This window comes from Canis lupus, chromosome 33, assembly GCF_011100685.1.
Source record: "Canis lupus familiaris isolate Mischka breed German Shepherd chromosome 33, alternate assembly UU_Cfam_GSD_1.0, whole genome shotgun sequence".
In the NCBI taxonomy this organism is placed as follows: Eukaryota; Metazoa; Chordata; class Mammalia; order Carnivora; family Canidae; genus Canis; species Canis lupus.
In genome coordinates this window covers 14,685,376-14,712,645 of record NC_049254.1, presented here as the reverse complement: position 1 = coordinate 14,712,645, position 27,270 = coordinate 14,685,376, and the positions used below count along the sequence as shown (strand labels likewise).

Below are 27,270 nucleotides of genomic sequence, written 5' to 3'. Positions count from 1 at the left end.
TGTGTTTTTCCATAATATCTGAAGTTCGTCTGTAGAAACACAACTCTGAAATTAGTCATAGAAGAGGAAAGTTTATGTAATTTATAAACGTTTTTATTTACCCACAATTCTAATTTAGTGATGTGATTAGTATAGATCAAAAGTCATTACAATGAAACTAACAAAAGTCATTATCTTTAAGCCAGTACCAAAAATGAGACAACCCAAATTAGAGAACTGAATCAAATATAGTTCCTAGGCTAGGCTCAATCCATTTTGCTGTATCAGGAACAAAGCTCATCCCAGGGTGATACAAACTTTGGAAGAGAGTATATACTAGCATTTCATATAAAGCATCTCAAAGATGTGATAATGTCCAACATGACTGGAGAAGTAGTCACATTATGCATGCAGAATAGACTTGTGGCTGTGTTTCAACTGTATGGAATAGATGAGCCATAAGCACTGGGAGCATCTATTTATTGTTTCAATCATCAATTATCAATGTTTTATTGAGCACCTATAAAGTGCTAAACATTGTATTAGGTTTTACAGATAAAAAATGGGTTTGGAAGTTTACAATTTATTGAGACAGACACACCTGTTACCATGTAGTGTGATACCATCATAAAGAGACGAAAAAGTGTTATAAGAAGAGACTTCTGGTATAAATGTGGCTAGACAGACATAGCATTTCCCATTCTTTTTCTGGAAGTCTTCTTTGAGCAACATGGAAAACAGAAAACAAAAATGTGAACTCCAATTTCAGTCGTACTAGGAGATATATACTAAAATATTGCTCAGGGTTGTTGCTCAAAGCTGTCAAGATAATGCAGGAACTCCACAGGAGGTAGGGGAAAGAAATGGAAGAAAGAGCCCAACAATAGCACATCTAAGGAATTAATACAAATACACTTAGTGAAGAAGCGTACTTCTGGGGATTGAAAAGAGATAGCCACTGTCTGCTATAGCCAGAAGGCAACAGGAGCCCTCCTGGACCTACTCTGGTTCACAGAAGGAGATGTGGACTGCACATGAAAGTATTCAACAAGTCGTATTTGCCGAGGGGTGTGTGTGTGTGTGTGTGTGTGTGTGTATGTGTGTGCGCGCGCGCATGCATGTGTAGAGATGAGAAGAAAATAAATGACTTGTGGAGTTAAAAAAAATAACTTGTCTAGAATCTTATCCTCTCTTTCTATAGAAAACTCTAGCAAAGACCTAGTCCTAAAACACCTAACTCATATATGTTTAAGAAATGAACTAGTACAGCAGCTTAAAAAAAAAAAAAGAAAAAGAGAAAGACAAAAAACAAAAGAAAAAAACATTTCAGTAAAATATAAACAAGATATCATTCCATAAGAAAAAAGGGAAAAGAATCCAGTAAGATATAAATGACATGACAAAAAAGAAGCAACTACATCAATTTCTGATAAAAACATCAAATTCGGAGCAGAAGAAAACTTAGTGTGATAAAGGGCAATCTATAAAAAACTTACAGCCAGAACTGTACTTACAGTGAGAGACTAAATTCTCTTAAGATGAATTAAGCAAGAAGGTTTGCTCTTAAACTCCAATTCAGCATTCATTGTACAGGAAGTTCTAGACAGTGCAAGAAAGAAAGAAAAAGAAATAAAGGACATTCAGATTGTCAACAAAGGTAAACTTTTTCTTTTTAGTTGTGACGGTCTATGTAGGAAATCAGATGGAATCTATAAAGAAGTTACTAAAACTGGTGAGGTGAGCTTAGCAAGGTTGCAGAGTACAAAATTGGTATATAAAAATCAACTATTTCTACATACTAGCGCAAACAATTGAAAGTTAAAATTAAAAAAATAATATTTCCGGGCAGCCCTTGTGGCTCAGCAGTCTAGTGCTGCCTTCAGCCCAGGGCCTGATCCTGGAGACCAGGGATCTAGTCCCATGTCAGGCTCCCTGCATGGAGCCTGCTTCTCCCTCTGCCTGTGTCTCTGCCTCTCTCTCTCTCTCTCTCTCTCTCTCTCTCATGAATAAATAAATAAAATTTTAAAAGAAGATATCAAGACCTGTACACTAGAAACTATAAAACATTGCTTAAAAAATTACATGAAACAAATGAGAGATAACCTATGTTCATGGGTTTGCAGATTCAATATTATTAAGATGTCAGTTCTCCCTAACTGGTCTATAGACTTAACCCAACCTCAATCAAAATTCAAGCAAGATTTTTTTTTTTTTTGGTAGAAATTGCCAACAATCTAAAATTCATGTGGAGTGCCAACAGCAGTAAAAATAACATTGAAATAGAACAGTTGGTGGACTCTCACTACCTAATGTCAAGACTTATTATAAACCTACAGTAATCAAGACAGTGTGGTATTGATGTAAAAAGAGACATAGAGAGCAGTGGAATAGAGTCCATAAATAGACTCACATGTATATGTTCAGCTGTTTTTCAGTAAAGGGACCAATACATTTCAATGGGAGAAAGAATAACCTTTCAACAAATGATACCAAAATACTTGGATAGCCATATGTCCCCCAAAATAGTGAACTTTGACTTTTACCTCAGTACTGAAATTATCTTGAAACCTTAAATGTAAAAGCTAAAACTATAAACCTTTTAGAATAAAATATAGGAAACCATTTTAGTGACCAAAGGCTTGCAAAGATTTTTAAAATATGATACAAAATCACCAACTCTAAAAAAAATGACAATTGGGTTTCTTTAAAAAAAAACTTTTGCTTCTCAAAAGTACATGATTAAGAACTTGAAAAGACAAGCCAATGACTGGGAGAAAATATTTATAAAACAGTACCTGATACTAGATTTGTATCTAGAACATGTAAAGTACTTTAAAAACTCAGTGAAGAGACAACATACTTTAAAAATGGGCAGATATTTGAAACAGACACTTCACTAAGCAAATACACATATAAACACAAGCATATGTCTACATAAAAACTCGTATGCCCATATTAGTTTTGTTTGGAATAGCCAAAACCTGAAAGTCACCCAAATGACCATTAATGAGTGAAAAGACAAATTATGGTCTCTTCAGTGGAATACTACTCTAAAACAGAAAGGAATGAACTGTTGATCCATATAGCAACATGGATTAATTTCAAAATAATTCTTCCTACTGAAAGAAACCAGAAAAAAAATTCATACTATATGATACCACTTAATCGAAAATTCTAGAAAATGAAGATAATCTATACTAAGAGAAAGATCAGAGGATAGGAAGGGGTGTAGAGAGGGATTGCAAAGGAGCACAAGGAAACTTTGGAGCATGATCAGTATGTTTATTATCTTGATTATTATGATGACTATATACATATGTCACATCTTACCAAATTGTACACTTGAGTTGTGCGCAATGAAGTGTATGTCAGTTATGGCTCAATACAGCTGGAAATGTAAAAAAAGAAAATGTTGCCGCAGTTCAGAAGAAAATTTTACATATACATTTAGAAACAATTTTTTACTTAGTAAAAAAAAAATAAGTTGTTGGTGGTGTTTTTTGTTTTTTTATGAAGGAAGACGTCTAAGAAGAAATATAGGAACTTAGGAAGAGATGTTGAAACAGCAAGAGACAATGGAAATGAAACATGATTTGGTAGAACTCAAAGAAGAAATAGAAAATATAAATAGAAAAAATAAATCATACAGTTGGAAAGAATACAGAGGCAGGGGATAAAAGCAATAGGGATAGAGCAGGGGTCAGCAAGCTATTACCCATTGAGTAGATCTAGTCTGCTACCTATTCATGTATGGCCCTTAAGATAAAAAAGATTTTTGCATTATTGGATGATTGAAAAAAGGAGAATATGCAACAGAGATTGTATATGGTCTATAAAGTCTAAAATATTTGCTATCTAGCCCTTCACAGAAAAAGTTTTCTATCCCCTGCTATGGAGGATAAATGTGAAAAAGCAAATAAAATGAATAGAAATTAGGAAGGACTTCCTTATAATTACAAGGAAAATGACAATAGAAGGAGATTGAGTATTTGCATAACTGGAATACTCTTTAAAGAAAAAGTAAGGGAAGAACACATTTTTGAAAATATAAATCAGGAACACTTTTGATTAAAAACAAACAAAAAACCTTGATGCTACATATTTGAAACAGTATGCTGCATGGTAGGGTAAACTATCTAAGAATAGTCAGCAATAAGACATATCCTGGAAAAGTTATTCAGCTGTACAGAAAAAGATAAAATGTTTTGATGAGTAGGCATAAAGATCAAATCACTTAAAGAGACAAATTCAGATTCGCTTCAGATTTTCTATGAAAAACTCAGCTCAGGTGACAGTGAAGTAAGAACTCGAAGATTTTGAAGTATAAACCAATAATTTTATATTAGCTATACCATCTTTCAAATAAAAGCCTACAAACAGTTTTGAAAAAATAGGAAAAAAACTCAAGAATCCCTTTTTGAGGAAAATAAGTAAAAAGCAAATTTCAGCCAGGCCTCCCCTGATGTCCTTTATTGCTCCTCCATCTACTTTTTATTTATTTCCTTTTTAAAAAGATTTTATTAATTTATTCACGAGAGACAGAGAGAGAAGCAGAGACACAGGCAGAGGGAGAAGCAGGCTCCATGCAGGAAGTCCGATGTGGGACTCGATCCCGGATTCCGGGATCAGGACATGAGCCAAAGACAGACGCTCAACCGCTGAGCCATCTAGGCATCCCTAAGAATAAGTTTTATAAAATTAACATTGTAATGGTAGCCTGTAGGGGGAAAATATCCCTTCATAATATCAGAAATACCCACATAAATCAAAAGAAAATGGACTGTATCATTAAAAACTTAAAAGAAATGATAAAAGCAAAATAAAATGACAACTATACCACCCATATATATGTTATCGTTAAATACAAATGGCCTAAATCTAGCTTGATAAAGGACAAAGAACTTCAGATTGCATCACAAAGCAAAACTCGATTCTGTGCTGTGTGCAAGACACCCATCTAAAAAGGCAATGCAGAAAAATTGAAAATGTTATTTCAAATAAATGTACAAAAGTAAAATAGAGATGCAGCCTACTATTGGTTTGGAATTCAAGGGAAAAAACACATTAAATGTCCAAGGAAGGGCATTAAGTTAAAGTTTTCAATTTATAATGAAGATATATCAATTACCAATCTCTCATATCAGCTAATGTAGTGTTGAGTTTCATAAAGCAAAAACCTACAAATGATGCATGGAGAAAGAGTCAATCATTGCTAGTAATAGGAAACTTTGTTGGCCTTCAGGCTAGGAATATCTAAATAATAATATATAATAATAATGTATATATGATATATACTCTGTACTCTCAAAATAGGGAATGTACTTCTTATCAGTGCTCTTGAAATATTCACAAGGATGACTGTACACTGAGCCACCAAAAAGCCTGGTGGGGACAATGTGTCTATCAAAATTACAAATGCATAAACCTTTTGATCCAGAAATTGCACTTTTAGAAATTGATCATATATACATACTTATACAAATATAAAATTATCTATTTACAAAATTACCTATTTTATATGTCATTACAAAATACTTTGTAGAGTAAAATATTGAGAAGGCCTAAATGTTTAACAAAAGGTCTGGTTAAACGAATTGTACAATACATTAGAATATGATGAACCTGTAAAGAGAAGTTTTTTAAGTACTAATAAAGATCTTTAGGATGTATCTTTACTGAAAAAGTAAGATGCAGACTGCATATACAGTATACTACCATTTTTCTCTACCTCAAAAAAAGTGAAGAAAACTTACTTATATATACTTCTGTAAGTATTGGGACTTCATCAAGGTAAGAAGCTTTTGCACAGCAAAGGATACAGTCAACAAAACTCAAAGACAACCTACAGAATGGGAGAAGATATTTGCAAATGACCTATCAGATAAAGGGTTAGTATCCCAGATCTATAAAGAACTTATTAAACTCAACAGCAAAGAAACAATCCAATCATGAAATGGGCAAGAGACATGAAGAGAAATCTCACAGAGGAAGACATAGACATGGCCAACATGCACGTGAGAAAATGCTCTGCATCACTTGCCATCAGGGAAATACAAATCAAAACCACAATGGGATCCCACCTCACACCAGTGAGAATGGGGCAAATTAACAAGGCAGGAAACAACAAATGTTGGAGAGGATGCGGAGAAAAGGGAACCCTCTTACACTGTTGGTGGGAATGTGAACTGGTGCAGCCACTCTGGAAAACTGTGCGGAGGTTCCTCAAACAGTTAAAAATATACCTGCCCTACGACCTAGCAATTGCACTGTTGGGGATTTACCCCAAAGATACAAATGCAATGAAACGCCGGGACACCTGCACCCCGATGTTTATAGCAGCAATGGCCACGATAGCCAAACTGTGGAAGGAGCCTCGGTGTCCATCGAAAGATGAATGGATAAAGAAGATGTGGTTTATGTATACAATGGAATATTACTCAGCTATTAGAAGCGACAAATACCCACCATTTGCTTCGACATGGCTGGAACTGGAGGGTACTATGCTGAGTGAAATAAGTCAATCAGAAAAGGGCAAACATTATATGGTCTCATTCATTTGGGGAATGTAAATAATAGTGAAAGGGAATAAAGGGAAAGGAGAGAAAATGAATGAAAATATCAGTGAGGGTGACAAAACATGAGAGACACCTAACTCTGGGAAATGACCAAGGGGTAGTGTAAAGGGAGATGGGCGGAGGGTTGGGGTGACTGGGTGATGGGCACTGAGGGGGGCACTTGGCGGGATGAGCACTGGGTGTTATGCTAAATGTTGGCAAATTGAACTCCAATAAAAAAAAACAAAAAGAAATAATGCTATGAGTTTATAGAAGATAAAGCAATGAATTCTTTGGAGGATCAGGGGAAGTGAACTAGAAGCAAGAAAAATAAGATGATAGAAAATAGTTCAATCAAGAGATGATAAAAAGCTTTATACAATTTGATGACTTGAGGCTAGTACAAAATTTTGGATTTCAAAGATTGAAGTGGAGAAATCTGTAAAGTTCCTCAGTGGAGAGGATTGAGAGTGACGATGGCCCAAAGATAACCCAGCCATGGTGTCTGGGTGTTTGGTGATGTCTCTAATCAGGAGAGGAAATGCACCAGGAAGTACCGGTTGAGGGTGATGTGGTATAGAAGTAACATAATTCCATTTTGGAAGGGTTGTCTTGAAAGATGCCTGCAGTTTATGGAATGTTCCAAGAGGCATTTGGGTCTCAGGACAGAGAAAAAGGGACCATTTCAAAATCCGTGCAGGCCATCCACATCAGAAAAGTTTTCAGCAGAGAGCAGAACCAACCTTTAATCAGTCAGGACTCTCAGTTTTTGGGGGGAAGGATACTTAGAAGAGGAAAGTAAATTTTAATGTCCTAGAGAATCTGGCCATTGAGCTGGTTACCACACTGGTGTTTGTGGCACAGTAAACATTAATGGATGTACACCATAAAGGAGGTCCAAGCAGACCCCTAACTTGGGTCATATCCCAAGGGGAGTGGACCTGAGCCTGGGTGCAGGTCCTGTATTACTCTCCATCTTCTCTCTGTTTCATTAACATCCCATCATTTTAACATGACCATCATCATCACAAAATACTAGTTTTAAAGGTTTTTTTTTTTTTCAGGGAGAACAAATGCTTCCTCTCACTCTAGATGTGCCTCTAAGTACAAGCAGCATCCAGTTATAAGGGACACAATCAAAGGCAGTCTACCCTCAAAAGTCCCTTGAAGTTCTGACCCCAAGCTCTGAACTAGACAGAGCTATTGCTGCAGGTCAGGATTCATTCCAGATGCTGGGACCTGCAAGCAGGGAACAAAGGGTCTCCAGAGAAAGGAGACAGGGGCTGTGGAGACATGTTTGATACAGTCATGCCCTGAAATTGCTCATGAGATATCTGGTCTGTGATGCTTTGACAAACATTCTCTTAGGTTACCCAGTTGCCACTGATCACAACACTGCTGCAGCTTATCTAAACTAAAAGGGACCCCTTAAATTATCAGGGAGGATGTGCAATCTTGACACTCCTTTAAGAAATGAAGATTATTGAATTATTGTAATATTCCAGTTGAAAGTTCTTTTTACTTACATTCGTCTAATGATTTTTTTTCTATAAAAGCCTCAGTTTGTACCAACAAGTAGGATCACTGAGTTCACTACTACCTGCCAAACTTCAACATCTAAGGTGAATAATTAAAGTAGGATTTAGCCATTTGTGTCATGTTTCCCATATGAAGGGTAAGACTTTTATCAAGGGCCAAGTGTCACCATCGTTAATGAGGTTCAGAGAGTGAAGCACTAATACATATTTTTAACTATTATTTTTTGATTTTATTAGAGTGATACATGTTTAATAGGAAAAACTTACAGAATAAAGTAAATAAGATACAAAAGAGAATTTAAATCTCCCATTATCTTACTGTCTGGAGTTGATGACCATTTTAGATATTTTAATGTATTTTCCATATTTTCTATGGTTTATATATGTGTCTGTGTACATATGTAATCGTATATATAGAGAGAGACATTGACTAATTCAGTCTATGGATATGTATTTGCCTAGAAATATGTTTTCTATGTAATTCCTACATTGTTTCTTTGTGTTTCCCAAATGTCCAATTATCCAATTACATTATATTCTTCTAATGTCTGTTATCTGAAGTTTACATTTTAGAGAGAATATTTTTTAACCTGTAGGGCTTTTCAGTTATACCAATCACACACAAACGTGAGCACACGTGGAAAACTGCAACTTTAGTTATTCATACTTCGTAACAGGAAGGTAAATACTTCCAACAGGAATACTTCCATACTTCCAACAGGACTGGTAAATCCCAGCCAACCCTGAGCTAGATTACTGACATGCTTGCACCAGGGAACCAAAGGCAAGTAAACCTCTGTTGGGAGGAAGTCAGGAAGCACACTGTGTCCTCCATCCGTAAGTCTGCATCCTCAGAATCAGAAGATTTCTTGGCTCAGGCCAGCTCTACGGAATTGAATTCTGAATGAGCCGTCACAATGATATATACTTGCTAAAGTCCATCTTCTACAGCTCTGCTTTTTAAAGTGTTTTTAAAGTGTTTATGAGTAATAAGTATCACCCAATACCATCAGGTTTTGAGGGAAATTATAATTAATTATAAATAAGGTGGCTACCAAATAATGAAAGCATGATCTTTATTATTTAAGGAAAGTACGAAAACACAGAAATTCAGGCCTTGGGGTGATGACTTGAATGAAGAGTCTCTTGCATCCTTTGAGCTTTCTGTCAGCCACAGAGGCAGGAAGACAAACACAGAAGGGTTGGACTCTGATGTGGAGTACGTTTTGGACACTAAAATGAAGAGGTCTACACAGAAGAAAGTGAAGCCTCAACAACACAGACATCCAGCAGCCCTGCCGGAAAACACCCGACTAGCCCAGAGGTCCCAGGTATTTGTTTTTCTTTTCTTATCCACAGATGTATAGTAATTAATTTATTCTAGAAATAGCATTAGGTAAAGTTTTGCTTCATTGTCATGTTTTTAAGGCACCCTAATTAAAGCATACATACATATTGTCTCTCAGTTTCCAGGACAAGGTCCCAATTTCTTTCTTTTTCTTAATTAATTTTTAAATTTTATTTAAATTCAATTTGCCAACATATAACACCCAGTCTCATCCCATCAAGTGCCCTCCTTAGTGCCTTTCACCCAGTTACCCCATCTCCCCACCCACCTCCCCTTCTGCAACCCTTTGTTCGTTTCCCAGAGTTAGGAGTTGCTCATGGTTTGTCTTCCTCTCGGATTTTTTTTGCCACCCAGTTTCCCCTCCTTCCCTTATGGTCCCTTTCACTATTTCTTATATTCTTCCACATATGAGTGAAACCATATGATGATTGTCCTTCTTCAATTGACTTCTTTCACTCAGCATAATAAGGTCCCAATTTCTATTTTTTCTTCTTTGTTCTCTTTTGGAGGAAATGTCAGATGTCTCATATCAGCACATCAGCACAGTATGTAATGCTCAGCCAAATGAAGGGCCCCAAAGAGTGCCTGCATGGGAAAAGGATTTAAAATCTGTGTTTCAGAGAAAAGTATTCATAGAGAGTAAGCCTGTAATCTTGAGGATTCTGCATTCAGTGCTTTAGAGCAAAAATGCTGAGCCAAATTTTATAATAGGTAGTTCCCCCAGTAGTCAAGGTTCTGGAAAAATGGGATATGAACTCGATAATCCATTTAAGTGGTAAGACTGATTTTAACAAATGTACCACCCCACAATTTCCAAATGAATTTGTTTCACCTTCATTCTGACAATATTATTCTTTTTTTTTCTTTTTTTTTTAATTTATTTTTTATTGGTGTTCAATTTACTAACATACAGAATAACCCCCAGTGCTCGTCACCCCGTCACCCATTCACTCCCACCCCCCGCCCTCCTCCCCTTCCACCACCCCTAGTTCGTTTCCCAGAGTTAGCAGTCTTTACGTTCTGTCTCCCTTTCTGATATTTCCCACACATTTCTGACAATATTATTCTTATTTAATTCCTTTTTGAGAACTTGTTCTCAGATTTAGCTTATAATAATAAGAATACCTATGATTGAATGATCATTTACCTTGTGCCAGATTCAGTTGGAGGTTGTAATGGACAATATCTCACTGCCATTTAAAAATTTTTATAAGGCAAAATGCATTGTCTAGTTTATCTGCCTTGTTTAGCAAATTTGATTTCTAATGCCTTCTTACTATATCCCAAAACTAAATTTACCTTTAAAAGGTAGAGATGAGTTACCAGAGAAAATATTCAAATGCATTGCCATAGGCTCTGAAAGCAGTAAACTAATTTGATCAACAAATATCTACTGAACTTTGCCTTGTGTAGAGATACTGTGTTAAGCATTATGGGGGACAAGATGTTTTAGGCATTGTTCTTTCAAAAGGAATTATCCTGAACAATTGTTACACTGCGGAAATATCTCACATGTTCTTTTATAAAATCTTTGGCAAACAGTGTATAGACTCTTCTAGAAAATCTTTAGTGACAGAAACTTACTACCTCCTAAGGTCACCTTTCTCATTACATTTTTGGGTAACTCATTCTCTTAAAATATTTGAAGTCCAGTTCCCTGTAATTTTGAAATTTGAGCCCTAAATCTTTCTTTGAGGCTATAGAAAAAACCCTATCTACAATTGACAGAATTATTTGTCATAGTTATTTTGAATTATATACGTACAAGTTTATAGATACAGGAGATAATTATTTAACCTTTGCCATGTCTAAAATACTGCATGTTTATAATATAAAAATTATTATATCACTTTATAGTCATATCTCTTTTAACCCTGATTTCCATTTGTTAACTGGACAGTTTCAAGATTTGGAATTTGTTGACATATTTTATGAGTAGATTGCAAACTGTTAAAACATATAAATGATTGAGAAGTTGAAGTGTGCACAGGTGTTAAAACATTTTAGACTTTCAATATAGAGATTCATTAAGTGTGAGGTGTGTGTATGAAATCATCTATTATGTATACCATTCGGTATGCTAGCCAACTATGGGGGATTTAACTGTGAGCACACCCACACACGGTCCCTACCCATGTTAAACTTACCTAGAGCAGAGATTCCAATAATCAGACAAATGTAAACTACTATTGTGGCAGTTTTTAGTGATTTAGTAGCATGAGTACTTGTAATAGGGGATTTGACCCTGCCTGGGAAGATTGACTGGAAAAAAATGATGAAAAATCCTGAAAAAATGATGACTGAATTTTTAGGCTTGAGTTCCAGTTGGTAAAAAGAGAGGAAGAGCATTTCCAAACAATGCAGACACGTGTGAAAAAAGGATGCTGGTGAAAAAGAGTATCTTAAGAAAGCAAAGAAGCTCTAGCAGGGTGGAGACGGAAAGGGGCTAAGGTGGGAGATGCGTAGAAGTGAGCAGAACCATGCAGGTCCTCTAGGCTTTGACAAGGGGTTTTGCATGTATCCTAAAAGCAATGGGACACCATTGAATGGAAGTGATGTGATTATATTTTCCTCTAGAAAAGATTGCTGGCTGAGCGTGGAAGCCTGCAATGTGTGGGCGGAGCAGTCGGGGGAGCTGTTAACAGTGGTCTGGTGGGGAAGCACTGGCAGCTTGGGCTGGGGTCATGGCGGTGAGGCAGAGAGGAGTGAGTGTGTGTGTGTGTGTGTTCCTTGTGTGTTTGTCTTGAGGAGGGGACACTGACCCACGTTGGTGATGTTTTGGGTTTAGAAGGTGAAGCAGAGGGAAATGGCTAGGACAGTTTCTGGCTCTTGCACCTGGTTGGGTGGTGGTCCCATTCTTTGAAATAGAGAATCCTAGAAAGTGGCTGGGCCTGTGAGGGGCAATCAGTTTCTGTAGTTTGAAGCCTCGAAGAGGACATGCCAAGGGAGGAGTAAGAGTAAGAAGAGAAGAGAAACTAGACGGAAGGCTGAGGGATTTTCCCATCTAGGGGCTGGCTGTCAGGGTGAGCATGCTCAGGGGATGGTGAAGGAATGGCCAGACAGGAAGAGGACATACCAGGAGCTTGTTTCATCAGTAAAGCCTAGAGGGAGAAAATGTCAGTTCAAGGAGAGGTTGTCAGAGAGGTTAGATTCTATTGAAAGGCCTGAAAATGTCCATTTACTTAACGACTTAGGGGTACGAGGGATGATCTCAGGAAGAATTTTGTTGTTTTTTGTTGACATGAAGGGGATGGAAACCAGATTAGAATGGAATTATTAGCAAGAAGAAGGTGAAGACATGGAGAGAGTTTGTATGTCAACTTTTGGAAATGTAAGATCATTTCACTTCAGAAGATACTCTAGACAAAAATCTAGAATCGAGGCAGAGAGATCAGGAGACTCTGAAATTCCCTAACATTTGAAAAATGAGTTTAGCCAACCAAGTTTTAAACTGCAACTGAAACAAGTTGCAATTACTTGAGGATTATTTGCAGTAAATACCTAATATCCTGTCTAATAAGCACACCGGGCATTACCACTACCAGAGGAGGTTTAGAAAGCGCATGGAATTAGGAAGGCAGATATACTCCGCGTCAGTCTTACAATGTGCTCCGAAAGCTTGATAGCAATGGCTCTGCAATTAGCTAATGTTTTAGCTTAAATGTACCACAGTTTGGCTTTATTAACCCAAGTAATTAATTGTTCTTCCTAGAGAATTGTTTTAATCACACCCATGTGTTTCTCAGAAGGTTCTACCTTCTTCATCCTAAACCATGTTTCCCTCATCTCCTGAAAGCAAGACTCTCAGTAAAAATAATATTCTTGTTGTTTCTTACATCTGCAGCTGTTAATTCCTTTTAATTTTCTCTCAGTGCCTTTCGTTAATCTGTTTCACTGAACAAACACATGTTAAGCATTTATGCTGGGCCAGGTGCTAAGGACTCAGACTGACACAGTTCTTGCTCCCCAGAAGCTGAGAGTCTACCTGTAGCCATTCCAGTCAAAGGAGACTTCTCCCTGCATCACACGTTTATTTTTTTTATTTTTTTATTTTTTTTTTTCGTACCAGGTGTTTCTCATCTTTTCAAATATGAGGATTTGTTTTTAAAAAATGACTGCAGACATCTCATGTAATACCAAGCATGCCTAGTATCTGTTGATTAAGAACTACAGGAGAGAAAGCCATCAGAGATATTTTGAAGTGAATGCATGTCTTATGTCCCTACAGCAACATATACATAAATTTTAAGAACAATGTGTATATCCATGTCAGACATTATTTATTCAGTGTATGGGCAGTAATTCATGGAGATCATTTGCAAAATACCATAAGCCCTTTGATTCACTGTGGAGCCCCATAGTCTCAGCCACTCATTTCACAGTTAATTTGCCTGATACTCTTTTTTTTTTTTTTTATTGTTGTGTATTGTTATTTAACTTTTACAAGTGCTTATTTAAATCACATGCTTCTTCAGGGCAAAGATCAGAAATTGAATTTCCCCGTTTATCCCACAGAAGTTTGCTTCTGTATGGAAGTGAATGGAGGCTGAATAAATGTGGCTTAATGTATACCAGTGATTGCTACTAACCCTTATATATCTTCTGTTAATATCTTGGAAAATGAATAGGAAGCAGAGTCAAAACATTATGCAGGAGTGCAAGGCTTTGATTGGAGTTGAAACAAGTGACAGTGATCCAGATATAATCTTGGTGAGATAAATTTTATAGGTTAAATGACACCTTGAGTTTGATTCACGTTCATGAAGATTAAAGGAATTTAAGAAGCATGTCATACTAGTACCTCAAAGTAACTGTGAAACAGTTAATAACCTAGTTTTTAGATGAAGAAACAAGACTCAGAAAAGTTACATATCCAAGGTTACACAGGAACTAGTGAAAATAGAACTGGGATTTGTACCTCCAGACCACTAGTCCATGATGCTTTTCACATTAGCAGTCAGGGTGAGAAAGATTTAATAGTATGCAAACCCATATAAATTATATCTATAACTTGAAGGTCATCCTGAACCCTGCATGCCCTAAGCATATGACCCTTTCTATAATTCATAGTATGGATCCCCACCAGAAAGTGACTTAACTGACTTACCTTAGGCCACTGCCAAAAGCCCTAGAGAAATCTATTAAAGAAATACAATTGTATTTGTTTATCCTCTAGATTATGTATCCCTGATTCTGACTTTGGTGGTCCTTATCGAAGAACTATGTGTCTGACTCTCCTGTAGATCGCAGCAGAGTTGCTTTGTCTCACTGATCACAGTAAGGAAGAAAGCCTTTGGTATTTAGAAAGAACTGACTCAAGGACTGGCCACGTGAGGAACACTTCATCTGCAAAGCCATGTGACAGACATTGTCCGTTATGCCATTTAGTGTTCTTTGTACTGTAATTTAAGAGTTCATTTAGACATCAGAATTTAATGTCAAGAAAAAAAGCTATTTGGTGCTTCCTTTTATCAGAATATGAACTGTATCGCTCACTGTAGTTCTTTTTACTTAGATCGGCAAGAAGCTCATACCAAATTTTAAATAAGAATAACTCTAGTCACCTAGATGGTTGCTGTCTGTTGACGTAATATAAGGGAGAGTATTGAGACAGGGACCTGGCCTCGCCTGGGTGGCTCTGTGGGTTACGTGTCAGACTCTTGATTTTGGTTCAGGTCATGATCTCAGGGTGGTGAGATGGAGGCCCTGTTTAGGATTCTCTCTCTGCTCCCCACCTGAGTGTGTGCGTGCTCTTTCTCATCCTCTCTCTCTCAAAAAAAAAAAAAAAAAAAAAAAAAAAGAAAAAAGAAAGGGACATGGTCTCATTGTACTTGCCTTTAGGTAGGATTATTTGGAATTTGTAGATTAACTTTTATTTACCAGTGAGCCAATAAAGACCTTATGTCTTCTGACTGCGGCCTAATTTCTCTGCCTGTCAACAGAAAATCATTGTCAGAAAGCACACAGTACGTACACAGTATAACAATAACGGAGGTTTTCTTTAAAAATTTTTTTTCATCATGGGATATTTCACACATAGTACCATCAACTCCTTTGTGCCCGTTTCGCGGCTCCATGGTGACCAGATCACGGCCAGTATCGTCTCACCTGCATTCCCTACCTGCCCCCTCACCCCCAGGCATCACATCACTCCATCCATAAACCATCATTACTTTCAGAAGCCCTCTGAAGGGACGCTGAGAAGGTCTAGGAGTAATTTGTCAAAGGGAGCAGGAAAAACCTTCATATTGACAAAAAGGAACAACTAAATCCAGGACGTGAAGAAAGGAGACACCAAAGCATTTTTCAAAAGGAAAAGAGTCAAAATTCAATCGGCCAGCAGAAAGGAAGAGGAAGGGCAGCTAGTGTTGGAGAGCACCACCGCCTCTTAGAAACAGGACGTGATGCAGCTGCACCTGTGAGCAGTACTAGTCACGGCCTGCTTTCCAGAACTTTGTTGGCATGTTTTTCACGTATCCATCCTCGTCACCTCCCTAAGCTTTGCATACGCTTTTTAGCAAGTACTTTTTTCAAAATTAGATATGACATTTATATTAAAATTGTCATGGGTTTTTAATGTAATATTTCTCAAGTTTTATGTTGTGTCTTATGCACACACGTGTGTGTAGTAGGGTTTATTTGTGCCCCATTGATCCTAGCGGGAAGTCTGTTCTCAAACTCAGGGTGCCTAATTTATTTAGATAAATACGAATTATCCACAGATGCACATTAATTTCTGTGTTTGGCTGTAGTTGCAGTAATTCTAGTAAGAGATAATTGCTTCTGGATGTTTGTACATACTTTTCTTAAACTCGGAAGTTAAAAAATGATTCTTCTTAACCCCTGGGCTCTACCCAGTTCTCTTCTACCTGTAGTGCTTACATGTGTGTGTGTGTATGTGCTTTAATTCTGACTCTGTCCCTGACTCATTTAAAGAAGGAAGACACTCAGGGCTAACAGTGCTGCAAGAGGTTCTCACTTAGAGAAGAAGAATTAGCTACTACACAGGACACTTCTCACTCCCTTGCAACCAGGTGGTTTTTATTGTTTTGGTGAATTTACTGGGGCCCAGGGCCTTATTTTCAAGTGTAATGGGCTTAGAAATATATGTTCAGCACATCACAGAAAGCCCATCTCACAGGGATGATTTTACATTATCCAAACTGATGAGACTGTTGCATAGCATCATAATAGCAGTTGGGTCATTCGAAAGATAAATACAGCCTCTACCCAATCGGAAGGCGCACGCTGACCTACACTGTGCACTCTCTCCCTTTATGCCAGTGTGCCTGGGCTGGCCGATTACAGTCTGACAGGTGCTGGTGAGTTATGGGCCTGAATATTTAAAAGGCTTCCAGCTAAGGCAGGCTGCCGCGTCCACCTCCCCCCAAGAGCACGATAGTGACAGTGTTGCCACTGTGACCGACTCTACCACTAAACGGGCACTAGCCCAGCGCCCAGGCCCTGTCTCACCTGCGCTCCTAGGTGTCCCTTTTTCGAATGGAGAACAAGTCCATTGTGGTAAGCACATTCTTTCCTTGGCTGTGTCTGTCCATCTGCCTTCTGAAAGGATTTTTTTTTTTTTTTTCTTCATAGTAGCATGCTTCATCTTTCTCTCCTCCAAGCTCTGGGCACACCTCACGCTAGCTCTCCTACCAACAGTTGCGCACCTTCACCTGAAATGATGAGAGCATTGATGGCTTTTCAGACCTCTCTCGAATCTGAGCACTGCCAATTACTGCTGCCATGTTAGCATCCGTTCTCCTACGTCATCTCATCTGCTGTGGCTTAGGGTTACGACAGTTTGACCTCTTTTCCTAAATTCCTCCTCTTCTCATTCCACCTCATGCTTGATTGAATGTTCTTCATATTCTTTTCTCTCCAAGGCCCCTGGTCTATTGAAGCTATTTTTTTTAAGAAAAATGTATTCTTTGGTTTTATTTCTTTTCTCATTGAGATAATGCTCATTTTCTAGCCATTTTTAATGTTTGTCTTTTTGTTCTCCACCATGTCTCACACTTAACATGCTCCCAGATCATTTATGTGGCACTGGGCTTCATTTTCCTTTTCTCCAGTTGCTTCTGATCCCATAGTTTGCTGGTGTCACCTCTGTGGCGTTTTTTTTTTTTTCCCCTTCTCAATATTAATTTATGCTTGGCCTTTTAGCCAGCGCAGTCTATTCATTTTCAAAGTCCATGCAATAAGAGTGTTCTTGGTAAGACCTTGCATGTCATTTGGCACTGTGGAAGTCTCCAACTGGGATTCAGTTAAAACTCTAGGCATTTTTTAGAAATTAAAAAACTGTCATGAAAATAATGAGGAATTTTTTAAGAACATCTTAAACCCCTTCAAAATGCCCTGGGTAGCCTCCCCGTTGGACCTTTGGAGACATTACGTGTGGAGCTATCCGTTTGCCCTGCAGCAAACTTCTTTCATTATTTTTCATAATCTTGTCAGCACAGGTACGGTTCCCTCCACCACTTCAGGGTAACTAATGTGACCCAGATTTATTATCTCTGACCCTGTAAAACCATTCTGAAATTGTACTGTGTGTGTGTGCCTGTGTATGTGTGTTTTAGTGGGGTGAGCCTTTCCTTTTTCTTTGTTGCCATGATGAAACTCAGGTACTGTGCTTCACTTGTATAATCTCACCTAATTTTCTTTGTAACTTGAGGGATAAATTCTCTTTTCCTCTCCATCTTACAGGCAAGGAAAATAAACTTGCTCAGGATCACACTGCCACGAAGTGGTCACCTTGAACCCTAGCTGTTCAGCTTGAGCTCCCACTTTCTTAACCATATCTCCTTATGACTTCTCCCTTTATCATCCATCTCCATATACTGTCCCCCATATCCGTTCACCCAGCCCATTGGTTGGAGTACACAGATACGCTTTACTCAGGGCTGAGGATTTCAAGGTACAAATAAATACCGCATTGATTAACATTCAGCATTTTGGCATAGACAGGTTTCTTGCATTCCATAGATGGGCCTTCTCCAGGCAAGAGTTCTGAATTCATTTAAAAAAATCAATCCATCCTCCTTGCCCACATCAAGCTAACTTCCCTTTAATTCATTTCTCCTGTTATCCACCTTAAATATGACCTTTCCATTAAAGTTATTTTCTGCTTAAGACCTGGCTCTTCTCTTTCCAGGCACCCCAGACTCACATAGAAATCATCAGGATCATCACCCCAGGGATGATTCCTGGAGAGGAGAATCTTCTCCACATCCAGAATGACTACTTGTAGTAACATGGTTGTGGTCATAACTTGATCACCAACCCCTTCCATGGGCTGGTGTTACCTGACCTTTGGCCTCCAGAAAATCCTATTGTTTTTCATCTTCCAGGCTCAAAATACATACCCTGTCTTCTCTTGATTCTGAACTCTGTCTCAGGCATTTCCAAACCCATGTGTAAAGTTCAAATTTTGTTCCAGTTAACCCCAAATGGGAAGGAAGTAGACATTCTTTTAGGTCACCTCTTAGATGCTGAGCCTCTGCGGGAAGGAATCAATGTCTGAGTAAAGGTTGCTATAGTTTCTGCTTTACTAGATCATTACCCTGTGGTACAGTTGTAATTAAGAATTTGTCTTAAGTTCAATTAAAAACGCGAGAGCGCTGCTATGTGATATATTGGCAATTCAGCTTTACTCCAGGCAAAAATTTGGCATATGAACCTCGTACCCCATTGCTGCCCCTCAAAATGAAGCCATCTGATCAATTGGCACTGCACCATGCTTAAAGAAGCCATAAAAATAAAAGCAAAACAGAGGAACTAGACTACCGAGCATCCTAGCAAAGAGGTTACAGTCTCAAGTTATGTCACCAGATGAGATAAAGGAAGAGACTATACAGATTAGATGTCCTAGGGGGTCTGTTCTGAGAGGTGACTGGGAAAATTAGCTTGCCAGCCTACAGCAGATGGTCAGGAAAGCAAATGATCAATTTGAAGAAAGCTTCAAAGTTCAGGAATACCAGGGGAATGACATTATCCATGCCAACAGTAAATCAGAGGAGTTGAATGAGAATAATTTCTGAGACTCAAGCCAGAGTGTGAAAGTACCAACTTTTTGTTGCACATGTGCATGCTTTTATTCATCTTCAGAGAGCATGTGCTCCAAATTGACATTATGCATATTTTCTGACTCTAATATGAAACATTTACCTTCTTCCTAAATACTAGTATTTGTTGTTTTTCCATATTTTATAATAATCTTTTTTTTTTTCTGTTTCTGCTCTGAATATCAATGGCAAACCCCAGGTTGCTAGAACAGTAAAAACATCTGTCATGGTTACTTCAAGTTGGGTTAGACTTGCCTAGTTAATAACCAAGAACCATACTACCTTTTTGATTGGCCTGACTTGAACCTTTTTGTCCTCTGTGGTCATTTAGGTCTTTTTTGGCTTGCACCTGGTCTCAAGAGCAGATTGGCAGATGGCATTTCATTTTCCCAATCTGCATACATTTAAAAAAATTTGATGGCTAGATCATCGTTGACAGATGTATTTTAAGAGTTTGGCAATGGGAAGCCCTGTATTTGCTATGAAAGATGTAACCTCCAGTGTCTAGCCCAGAATGTGGCACTTTCTGGGGCTAAAAAAAGACATGTGAATAAAGGAATGAGTAGATGGAACCATCTTCCCATCTCAGAATGAAGTCCTTAACACTTACACCTCATTAGTTTTTTGGGGCATCTTTCAAAAGAGACTGATTCCAGCTTCAGAAAGTCATCAACCAGCTCTGAATCTCTAAGGCCACTGACAGAGTCTCCATGGTATATTAGAAAAGCTGAGGGACATCTGGAATAGCTGATGAGTCTCCAGTGTCTAGATCTATGCTCTGTGGTAGCAAGAACAACTAAACCATGACACCCAGAAACAACAGTTACAAGCACTCTGTTTTGGCATCAGTACAATATGACAATGAAGTGAAAAGTTGACTTGGTAACCCAAAATCAGGTTAAAAAAAAAAAAAAAAGGAAAGCAAATAACATGCATAGCCAGTCAGTCCCTGAATCAGCTGCATTCACCCCTAATATGCATCATTTTTCCGGCTCCTAACAGAAATTGTTCTTTAATGGGGGAACCTACAATGGTGTTGCAAGAACGTGATTTCAGATGATCGAAATTGCCTTAATGTTAAAAGCAGGCCATTTCTTAGTTTTCCAGATTGATAATGTTACCATTGCCTCTGTATGAACTTGTGTAATGCTGTGATTGTTGCTAACAGTATCAGGAATTTCACAGGCAGAGCCAGCTCCTTTATGAGATAAAAACCAGAGCTACCCTAAGGGCTCTGGAGGAAAAAATGTCTCTACTCACTCTCCACAGTATAATTCATCAGCTCACCAGCACACTTACAACAGACACGGAGACAGTGTGTGATACAGCCCCTGATGTAAAGGAAGATCTCGTCAGCAACATTTGAGTCTGAATTTCCAGTGCCAGTGTGTGGACTACTAGTAGCTGGGCACCAGTTAAGATCAAATGTATCGAACAATATTGTATCAGATATTTTGAGAGACACCAAATAAATATATTTATATATGATCCTTCCTCAAAACGAACAAGAAAATTGGAAGATAATTTTACAAAACCACATGTTAGCATTATTTTACAGAAAGTTGACAGACACTGCCCTCTGACAGACCCACCTAGGTTCAAAGTCAGATCTACATGCCGCTAAGTCAGTTGTATCAACTTATGGTCTTCTGTTTTCATATCTAGAAAATGGAAATAATACTACCTACTCTCAAAGTTGTTGCAAGAATTAATGGGATGATTTGTGACAGAATAAAAATGATTATTGGTGTTATGAGAAACATTTTTAAAAAGCATTTTCTGGGATTCTGAAGAGGGCAAATTCAACCTTTATTGGTTGGGCCAGGAGATGGGAGTAAAAAAATGAAAATTGAGAGAGTGAAATTGCTTTGTGGAAGCAAATGGAGAGCTGGAGGGGGTGCATGTGAGGGGTTGGAGAAAGGAAGAGGGTCATCCCAGAAGCCAAAAAACATGGTGCTGCAGAATTGGCGAGGCTGGAGGGGAAAATGGGGGGAGAGAGGTGAGTAGGCAGCCAGTGGTGGAAGTAGTAGAAATAGAGGTGCTTCAGGGTGATTCAAAAGAGACTTTTGCATTATGTGACCACTTCCTCCATTTCGCAACACAATCTTTAGTAAAAACTGTACATCTTTTAATGTTTTGTAGAGTTGGATTTGTTTTTGGGAGATGGACCCAAGTTTTGAATTCTGCTGTGAAGTATCATGCTAGGATCAGGGCTCCTATAGGATCCTGGTCTTATCTAGGCTACATAGATACGATGCTTGGCTATTAATAAAAAAACTGTTTGTAATTTACTGTTAATAGTTTTTCAGAGAAAGGAAGAAATCCACATGGGCTGGAGTAACTTAAAAGGACATTTTGGAAAGAGTAGGATTTATTCTTGTCTTGGAAGGTGGGAAACAGAGAGGAGAGAGAGGTGTGTCCTGTTAGAAGTGTGTGGGCAAAGATGTGGAGGCAAAAGTGTACATGGTGCATATAGGGAATTCTGACAGCCTTCTGGTTATAGCAGAGGGTGTTCGTTAAGAAGTACTGACATTGTGCTCACATATCTTAGAATCCCATTGAGAAGGGCTCTGAAAGTCAGACATGGAGTTCGTACTTGATATAGGACAAGTCAGGACGTGTGGAAAGGTTTCGAGGAGGAACATTTGATCGTGGAGATTTTGTATAGGAAAACGAATTGGGTTATGGTGATGCTGCTGTCCTGGATTGGAGGAGAAGCTAACGACCAAAAGGAGTATCTGCTGCCTAAAGATTGCAGTATAATGATGAGGAAAACTAGCCATTTGGAAGGAAAAAGCAGAGATCGGAGAGGAGTGTGGAAGAATGAACAGTGAGAGCAGTTTGGGGCAGCCTGGAACAGCATGTTGCTGCCAATAGGAAGAGAGGAGCCGACAGGGGATCTGAATATGCACCCATGGGACTGAAGATTTGACGTTTCAGCAAAATGTTCAAGTGCACATGTCCTGAAGTCAGTTGGAAATGAGCTGGAGCAAAGATGGAAAGTTAGGGTTGAGGATGCTGATCAGGCCAGAATTTGCATAAGGGTGATAGTTGAACCCTCTGAAATTGTAATGGGTTCACTGATGGATTAAGTGTAGACAGAAAAATCAATATCCCGGGAGACTTGGGAAACAGAAGGTTATAGAAATCAAGGGAAGAAGGAATGGCAAGAGACTTCCTCATGCTTCCCATCTCAGTAAAGGGCACCGCCATGCACAGCTACTTGGGCCACAGCCTAGGAGGCGTCCTGAATTCTTCTCCTTTCACACCTGGCACTCAACCTGTCAGCCAGTCGTGCCCAATCAACCTCTGAATGTTCATCGACATCTCTCGTCGAGGCTACAGTGGTGGCCCTCCCTGCAAATGACTTCACTGCCCCTGGTGGCATCCACAGTCTCAAACTCTGTTTCATCTAAAAGACAGGTCTTACCACCCTCCTACTCGGAACCCTCCAGTGGCTTCTGCTCACACTTGGAACAGAATGCCATGTCCTTGCTATGCCCTCCAAGGCCTCTACCACTTCATCCCTCCTTTCACTTCACTGTGGCCTCCCTGACCTTCCTTGGCCTCCCACACCCTGAGCGTATTTTTGCTTCCCTGGCTTTTCCGTTGCTGTTTGCAGTGCTGGGACTCCACTCTCCCCAGCCCCCAGCGACATGCACATACTGCCGGGACTTTCTAGGATTCTGTGAGTACTGTCACAGACATGGGGGAGACAGCAAGAAGAGAATAGACACTGCTCCCTATCCTCGTGGTGCTTCCCTTCCATCAGGGGACCCAGACCACACATAAGACAAATAAGGAAGCTGTGTTTCCTTGTGTTGCAAGGTCAGTGATGGCAAGAGCTCAGGAGAAAAGGAAAGCAGAGGAAAGGGGATAGGAAGGGTCAGGGTCAGGTGTAGAGAGGGTGAATGAGTACAGTTCTGTAGAGTTGGCATGAAAGGCCCTGCTGAAGGATGTGTGAGGAAGAACCAGAAAAACGTTTGGAGGAGCAAGCGGATCAACAGCAAACAAGCCAAGGCATCAAGAGAGGAGAACATGTGTGTGGCAAAGCGGGTAGGGAGGAGGAGACATGGGGGGTGTGGGGTGAGAGCGGCGAGGCCCAGGGAGGCAGCTGGGCTTGGGTGCGGGGACTTAGGCCTTCCTGCATCTCTTACCCGGGTTACTTCTCTTCACAGAACGTAACGTTACCTGACATCATATCACGTATCCAGATTTTTTATTTACTTAACATCTCTTTTTCCCTCACTATTAATAGTTTGTGAATAAGCTTCACAAAGGCAGGACTTTGTATTCTTCATCAGAACAGCATCTGACCCATACTGGGAACTCAGTTTTATTGATTAAATTTGTGGATGAGAGAGAGAAGCCTAGAACGTAACGTCCACTACGGAAGAGCAAAAACAGAAAGGGCCTTTGAATGCGGCAAGAAGGCGTTCCTGGCCTGGGAGTTTTTTCGGGTCCTTGATAATAACAAATGCTTGTGTTGGAACTAGAGGGGCAAAGAACTAGAAGGAAGGAAAGCAGGCAGAGTGACGCCAACCGGATCTTAAGCATCCTTAACAACAGAAGTAACACAGCTGACGGTTTGTTTCTTCCCCTCTCTCTAACTTATTTATGATTTATTTATCCTCTTAAATAGATACTTCACCAAATTGCATCCCTGGGAGAACTGACAAATCCCACTCTGCTCATTGTTAACATAATTTTAATTAAGGCATCTAAAACCCCATGTTAAGACTTGACTATAATCTCATTTACTGTGTGGGAGGTGTTACCTGGTTCGTGACTGAGATAAAATCTTAGGAAGGAGATATCCCCAAACTGCAGAGCATGAAACACAGTTACGCCTGAGAGACTGAAGAACCCTCTGTAATGAAATGAAGTAATGTATATGAAAGAGCTTTGTAAGCAGTATCAAAATATGCAAATAGTGTCATTGAAAAGGCAAGTCTCAGCCTGAGAAAATTCAGACCTTCAAAGCCACAAATATATTGTGATAGAAGAGAGCACCCTGTGAACTCAGGTAATATACGGCTCATTGGTTGGAGTCATTGTTACATCCACATAAGGTATGGATTTTTAAAAAATATATCTGCACAGATATTGATGGAAGTATAAAAATCCCAATAAAGGAATTTGTAGAATAAAGTAAATAGATAGACATAGATATTTAAAAGGAATTAGTGTAGCTGTGAATTGTTGATCCAAAATCTTTTAAACATCTCTATGCCAAAGGATAAAGAAAATACAAGAAAGGAAAAGAAGATAATCTCTCCTGCAATATAGATGGGAAAGCTTTGTATAAGTATCATTTTTGGGGATCCCTGGGTGGCGCGGCAGTTTGGCGCCTGCCTTTGGCCCAGGGCGCGATCCTGGAGACCCGGGATCGAATCCCACGTCGGGCTCCCGGTGCATGGAGCCTGCTTCTCCCTCTGCCTGTGTCTCTGCCTCTCTCTCTCTCTCTCTCTCTCTCTCTCTGTGTGACTATCATAAAAAAAAAAGTATCATTTTTGGAGTGAGGGGACACATCCGCCCCTCACGGAAACAGCCTCCACAAGGCATGACTCAAAGCAGAGAACTAAACAATAAAATGCAAAAATAATTTCATGACGCTGTGCTAGTAACACCAGCAACCAAAGTTCCCTACTGGGACTGCTGTCATTTTGCCTAATCTTGGATGCTTGCATCTTGTCTGATTTTTATCACAAGGAAGAATTACCAAAGGAAAGGAACACATTCTGAGCTGGATCATCATGGATTACAACAAAGCGGTTATAACTAAAGGCATTAAGTAGTTCCTGTCGTCAGCTTATCTTGTGGTTGCTGTTCACGGCGGTGGGAAATAGTCTACGCTGCTTATAAAAGAGTCAAAATATATTTAGTTCAAAGTTAGAGGCACTTAAAAAAGGCATGTAGATTTCCCAATATCTCAGCACATTAGAAGAAAACTTACAAGTTTGATGATACATCGGAGAGAAGTAAGATGGACATTTTAAGGTCATTTTGCAAAATGAACTTTAAAAAAATACATGCGTTTTATTTACTTCTAGGGCAGGAGTTTATTTACAATAAAAGTACTAAACTATCCTGAAATGGACAAAAGCAACTTACCATCAGTGTTATTTCTTTCGCCCTAGAAGGACTTTTCTTGCTGTGGATCTGGGTGAAACACAAGCAGCAGTGATGGGCCACCTCCCAGGCCTCCCAGGCCTTTTGTTGCTAGGCTGCACGTGTGCCCATTTAACCTGCTTCCTGACGAGCACGGTTTCTAGAATGCTGTATAAAATAGGCGCCTGCCTTGTTAATTTTCCCCATTCTCACTGGTGTGAGGTGGGATCTCATTGTGGTTTTGATTTGTATTTCCCTGATGGCAAGTGATGCAGAGCATTTTCTCATGTGCATGTTGGCCATGTCTATGTCTTCCTCTGTGAGATTTCTCTTCATGTCTTTTGCCCATTTCATGATTGGATTGTTTGTTTCTTTGCTGTTGAGTTTAAGAAGTTCTTTATAGATCTTGGAAACTAGCCCTTTATCTGATACGTCATTTGCAAATATCTTCTCCCATTCTGTAGGTTGTCTTTGAGTTTCGTTGACTGTATCCTTTGCTGTGCAAAAGCTTCTTATCTTGATGAAGTCCCAATAGTTCACTTTTGCTTTTGTTTCTTTTGCCTTCGTGGATGTATCTTGCAAGAAGTTACTGTGGCCGAGTTCAAAAAGGGTGTTGCCTGTGTTCTTCTCTAGGATTTTGATGGATTCTTGTCTCACATTTAGATCTTTCATCCATTTTGAGTTTATCTTTGTGTATGGTGAAAGAGAGTGGTCTAGTTTCATTCTTCTGCATGTGGATGTCCAATTTTCCCAGCACCATTTATTGAAGAGACTGTCTTTCTTCCAATGGATAGTTTTTCCTCCTTTGTCGAATATTAGTTGACCATAAAGTTCAGGGTCCACTTCTGGGTTCTCTGTTCTGTTCCATTGATCTATGTGTCTGTTTTTGTGCCAGTACCACACTGTCTTGATGACCACAGCTTTGTAGTACAACCTGAAATCTGGCATTGTGATGCCCCCAGATATGGTTTTCTTTTTTAATATTCCCCTGGCTACTCGGGGTCTTTTCTGATTCCACACAAATCTTAAGGTAATTTGTTCCAACTCTCTGAAGAAAGTCCATGGAGAGGATGTGGAGAAAGGGGAACCCTCCTGCACTGTTGGTGGGAATGGGAACTGGTGCAGCCACTCTGGAAAACTGTGTGGAGGTTCCTCAAAGAGTTAAAAATAGATCTGCCCTACACCCAGCAATTGCACTGCTGGAGATTTACCCCAAAGATGCAAATGCAGCGAAACATCGGGAAACCTGCACCCTAATGTTTATAGCAGCAATGTCCACAATAGCCAAACTGTGGAAGGAGCCTCGGTGTCCATCGAAAGATGATGAATAAAGAAGCTGTGGTCTATGTATCCGATGGAATATTCCTCAGCCATTAGAAACAACAAATACCCACCATTTGCTTCAATGTGGATGGAACTGGAGGGTATTATGTTGAGTGAAATAAGTCAATCGGAGAAGGATAAACATTATATGGTCTCATTCATTTGGGGAATATAAAAAATAGTGAAAGAGAATAAAGGGGAAAGGAGAAAAAATGGGAAATATCAGAGAGGGAGACAGAACATGAGAGACTCCTAACTCTGGGAAGGAACAGGGGTGGTGGAAGGGGAAGTGGGCGGGGGATGGGGGTGACTGGGCACTGAAGGGAGCACACTTGATGGGATGAGCACTGGGT

General features: G+C 39.3%; 1 protein-coding gene across 3 annotated transcripts in view; it reads left to right on the top strand.

Moving 5' to 3' along the window:
• MORC1 (MORC family CW-type zinc finger 1) overlaps window positions 1-27,270 on the top strand; it is a 182,225-nt gene that overhangs the window by 103,750 nt on the left and 51,205 nt on the right. For all 3 annotated transcript variants that reach the window (XR_005383256.1, XR_005383257.1, XM_038582752.1), the window contains exon 18: window positions 9,160-9,402. Coding sequence is in view for 1 of the 3 variants with exons in the window: in XM_038582752.1 (XP_038438680.1) it covers window positions 9,160-9,402 (243 nt within the window). In the remaining 2 variants the exon portion in view is untranslated. The remainder of the gene's footprint in view (window positions 1-9,159; window positions 9,403-27,270) is intronic.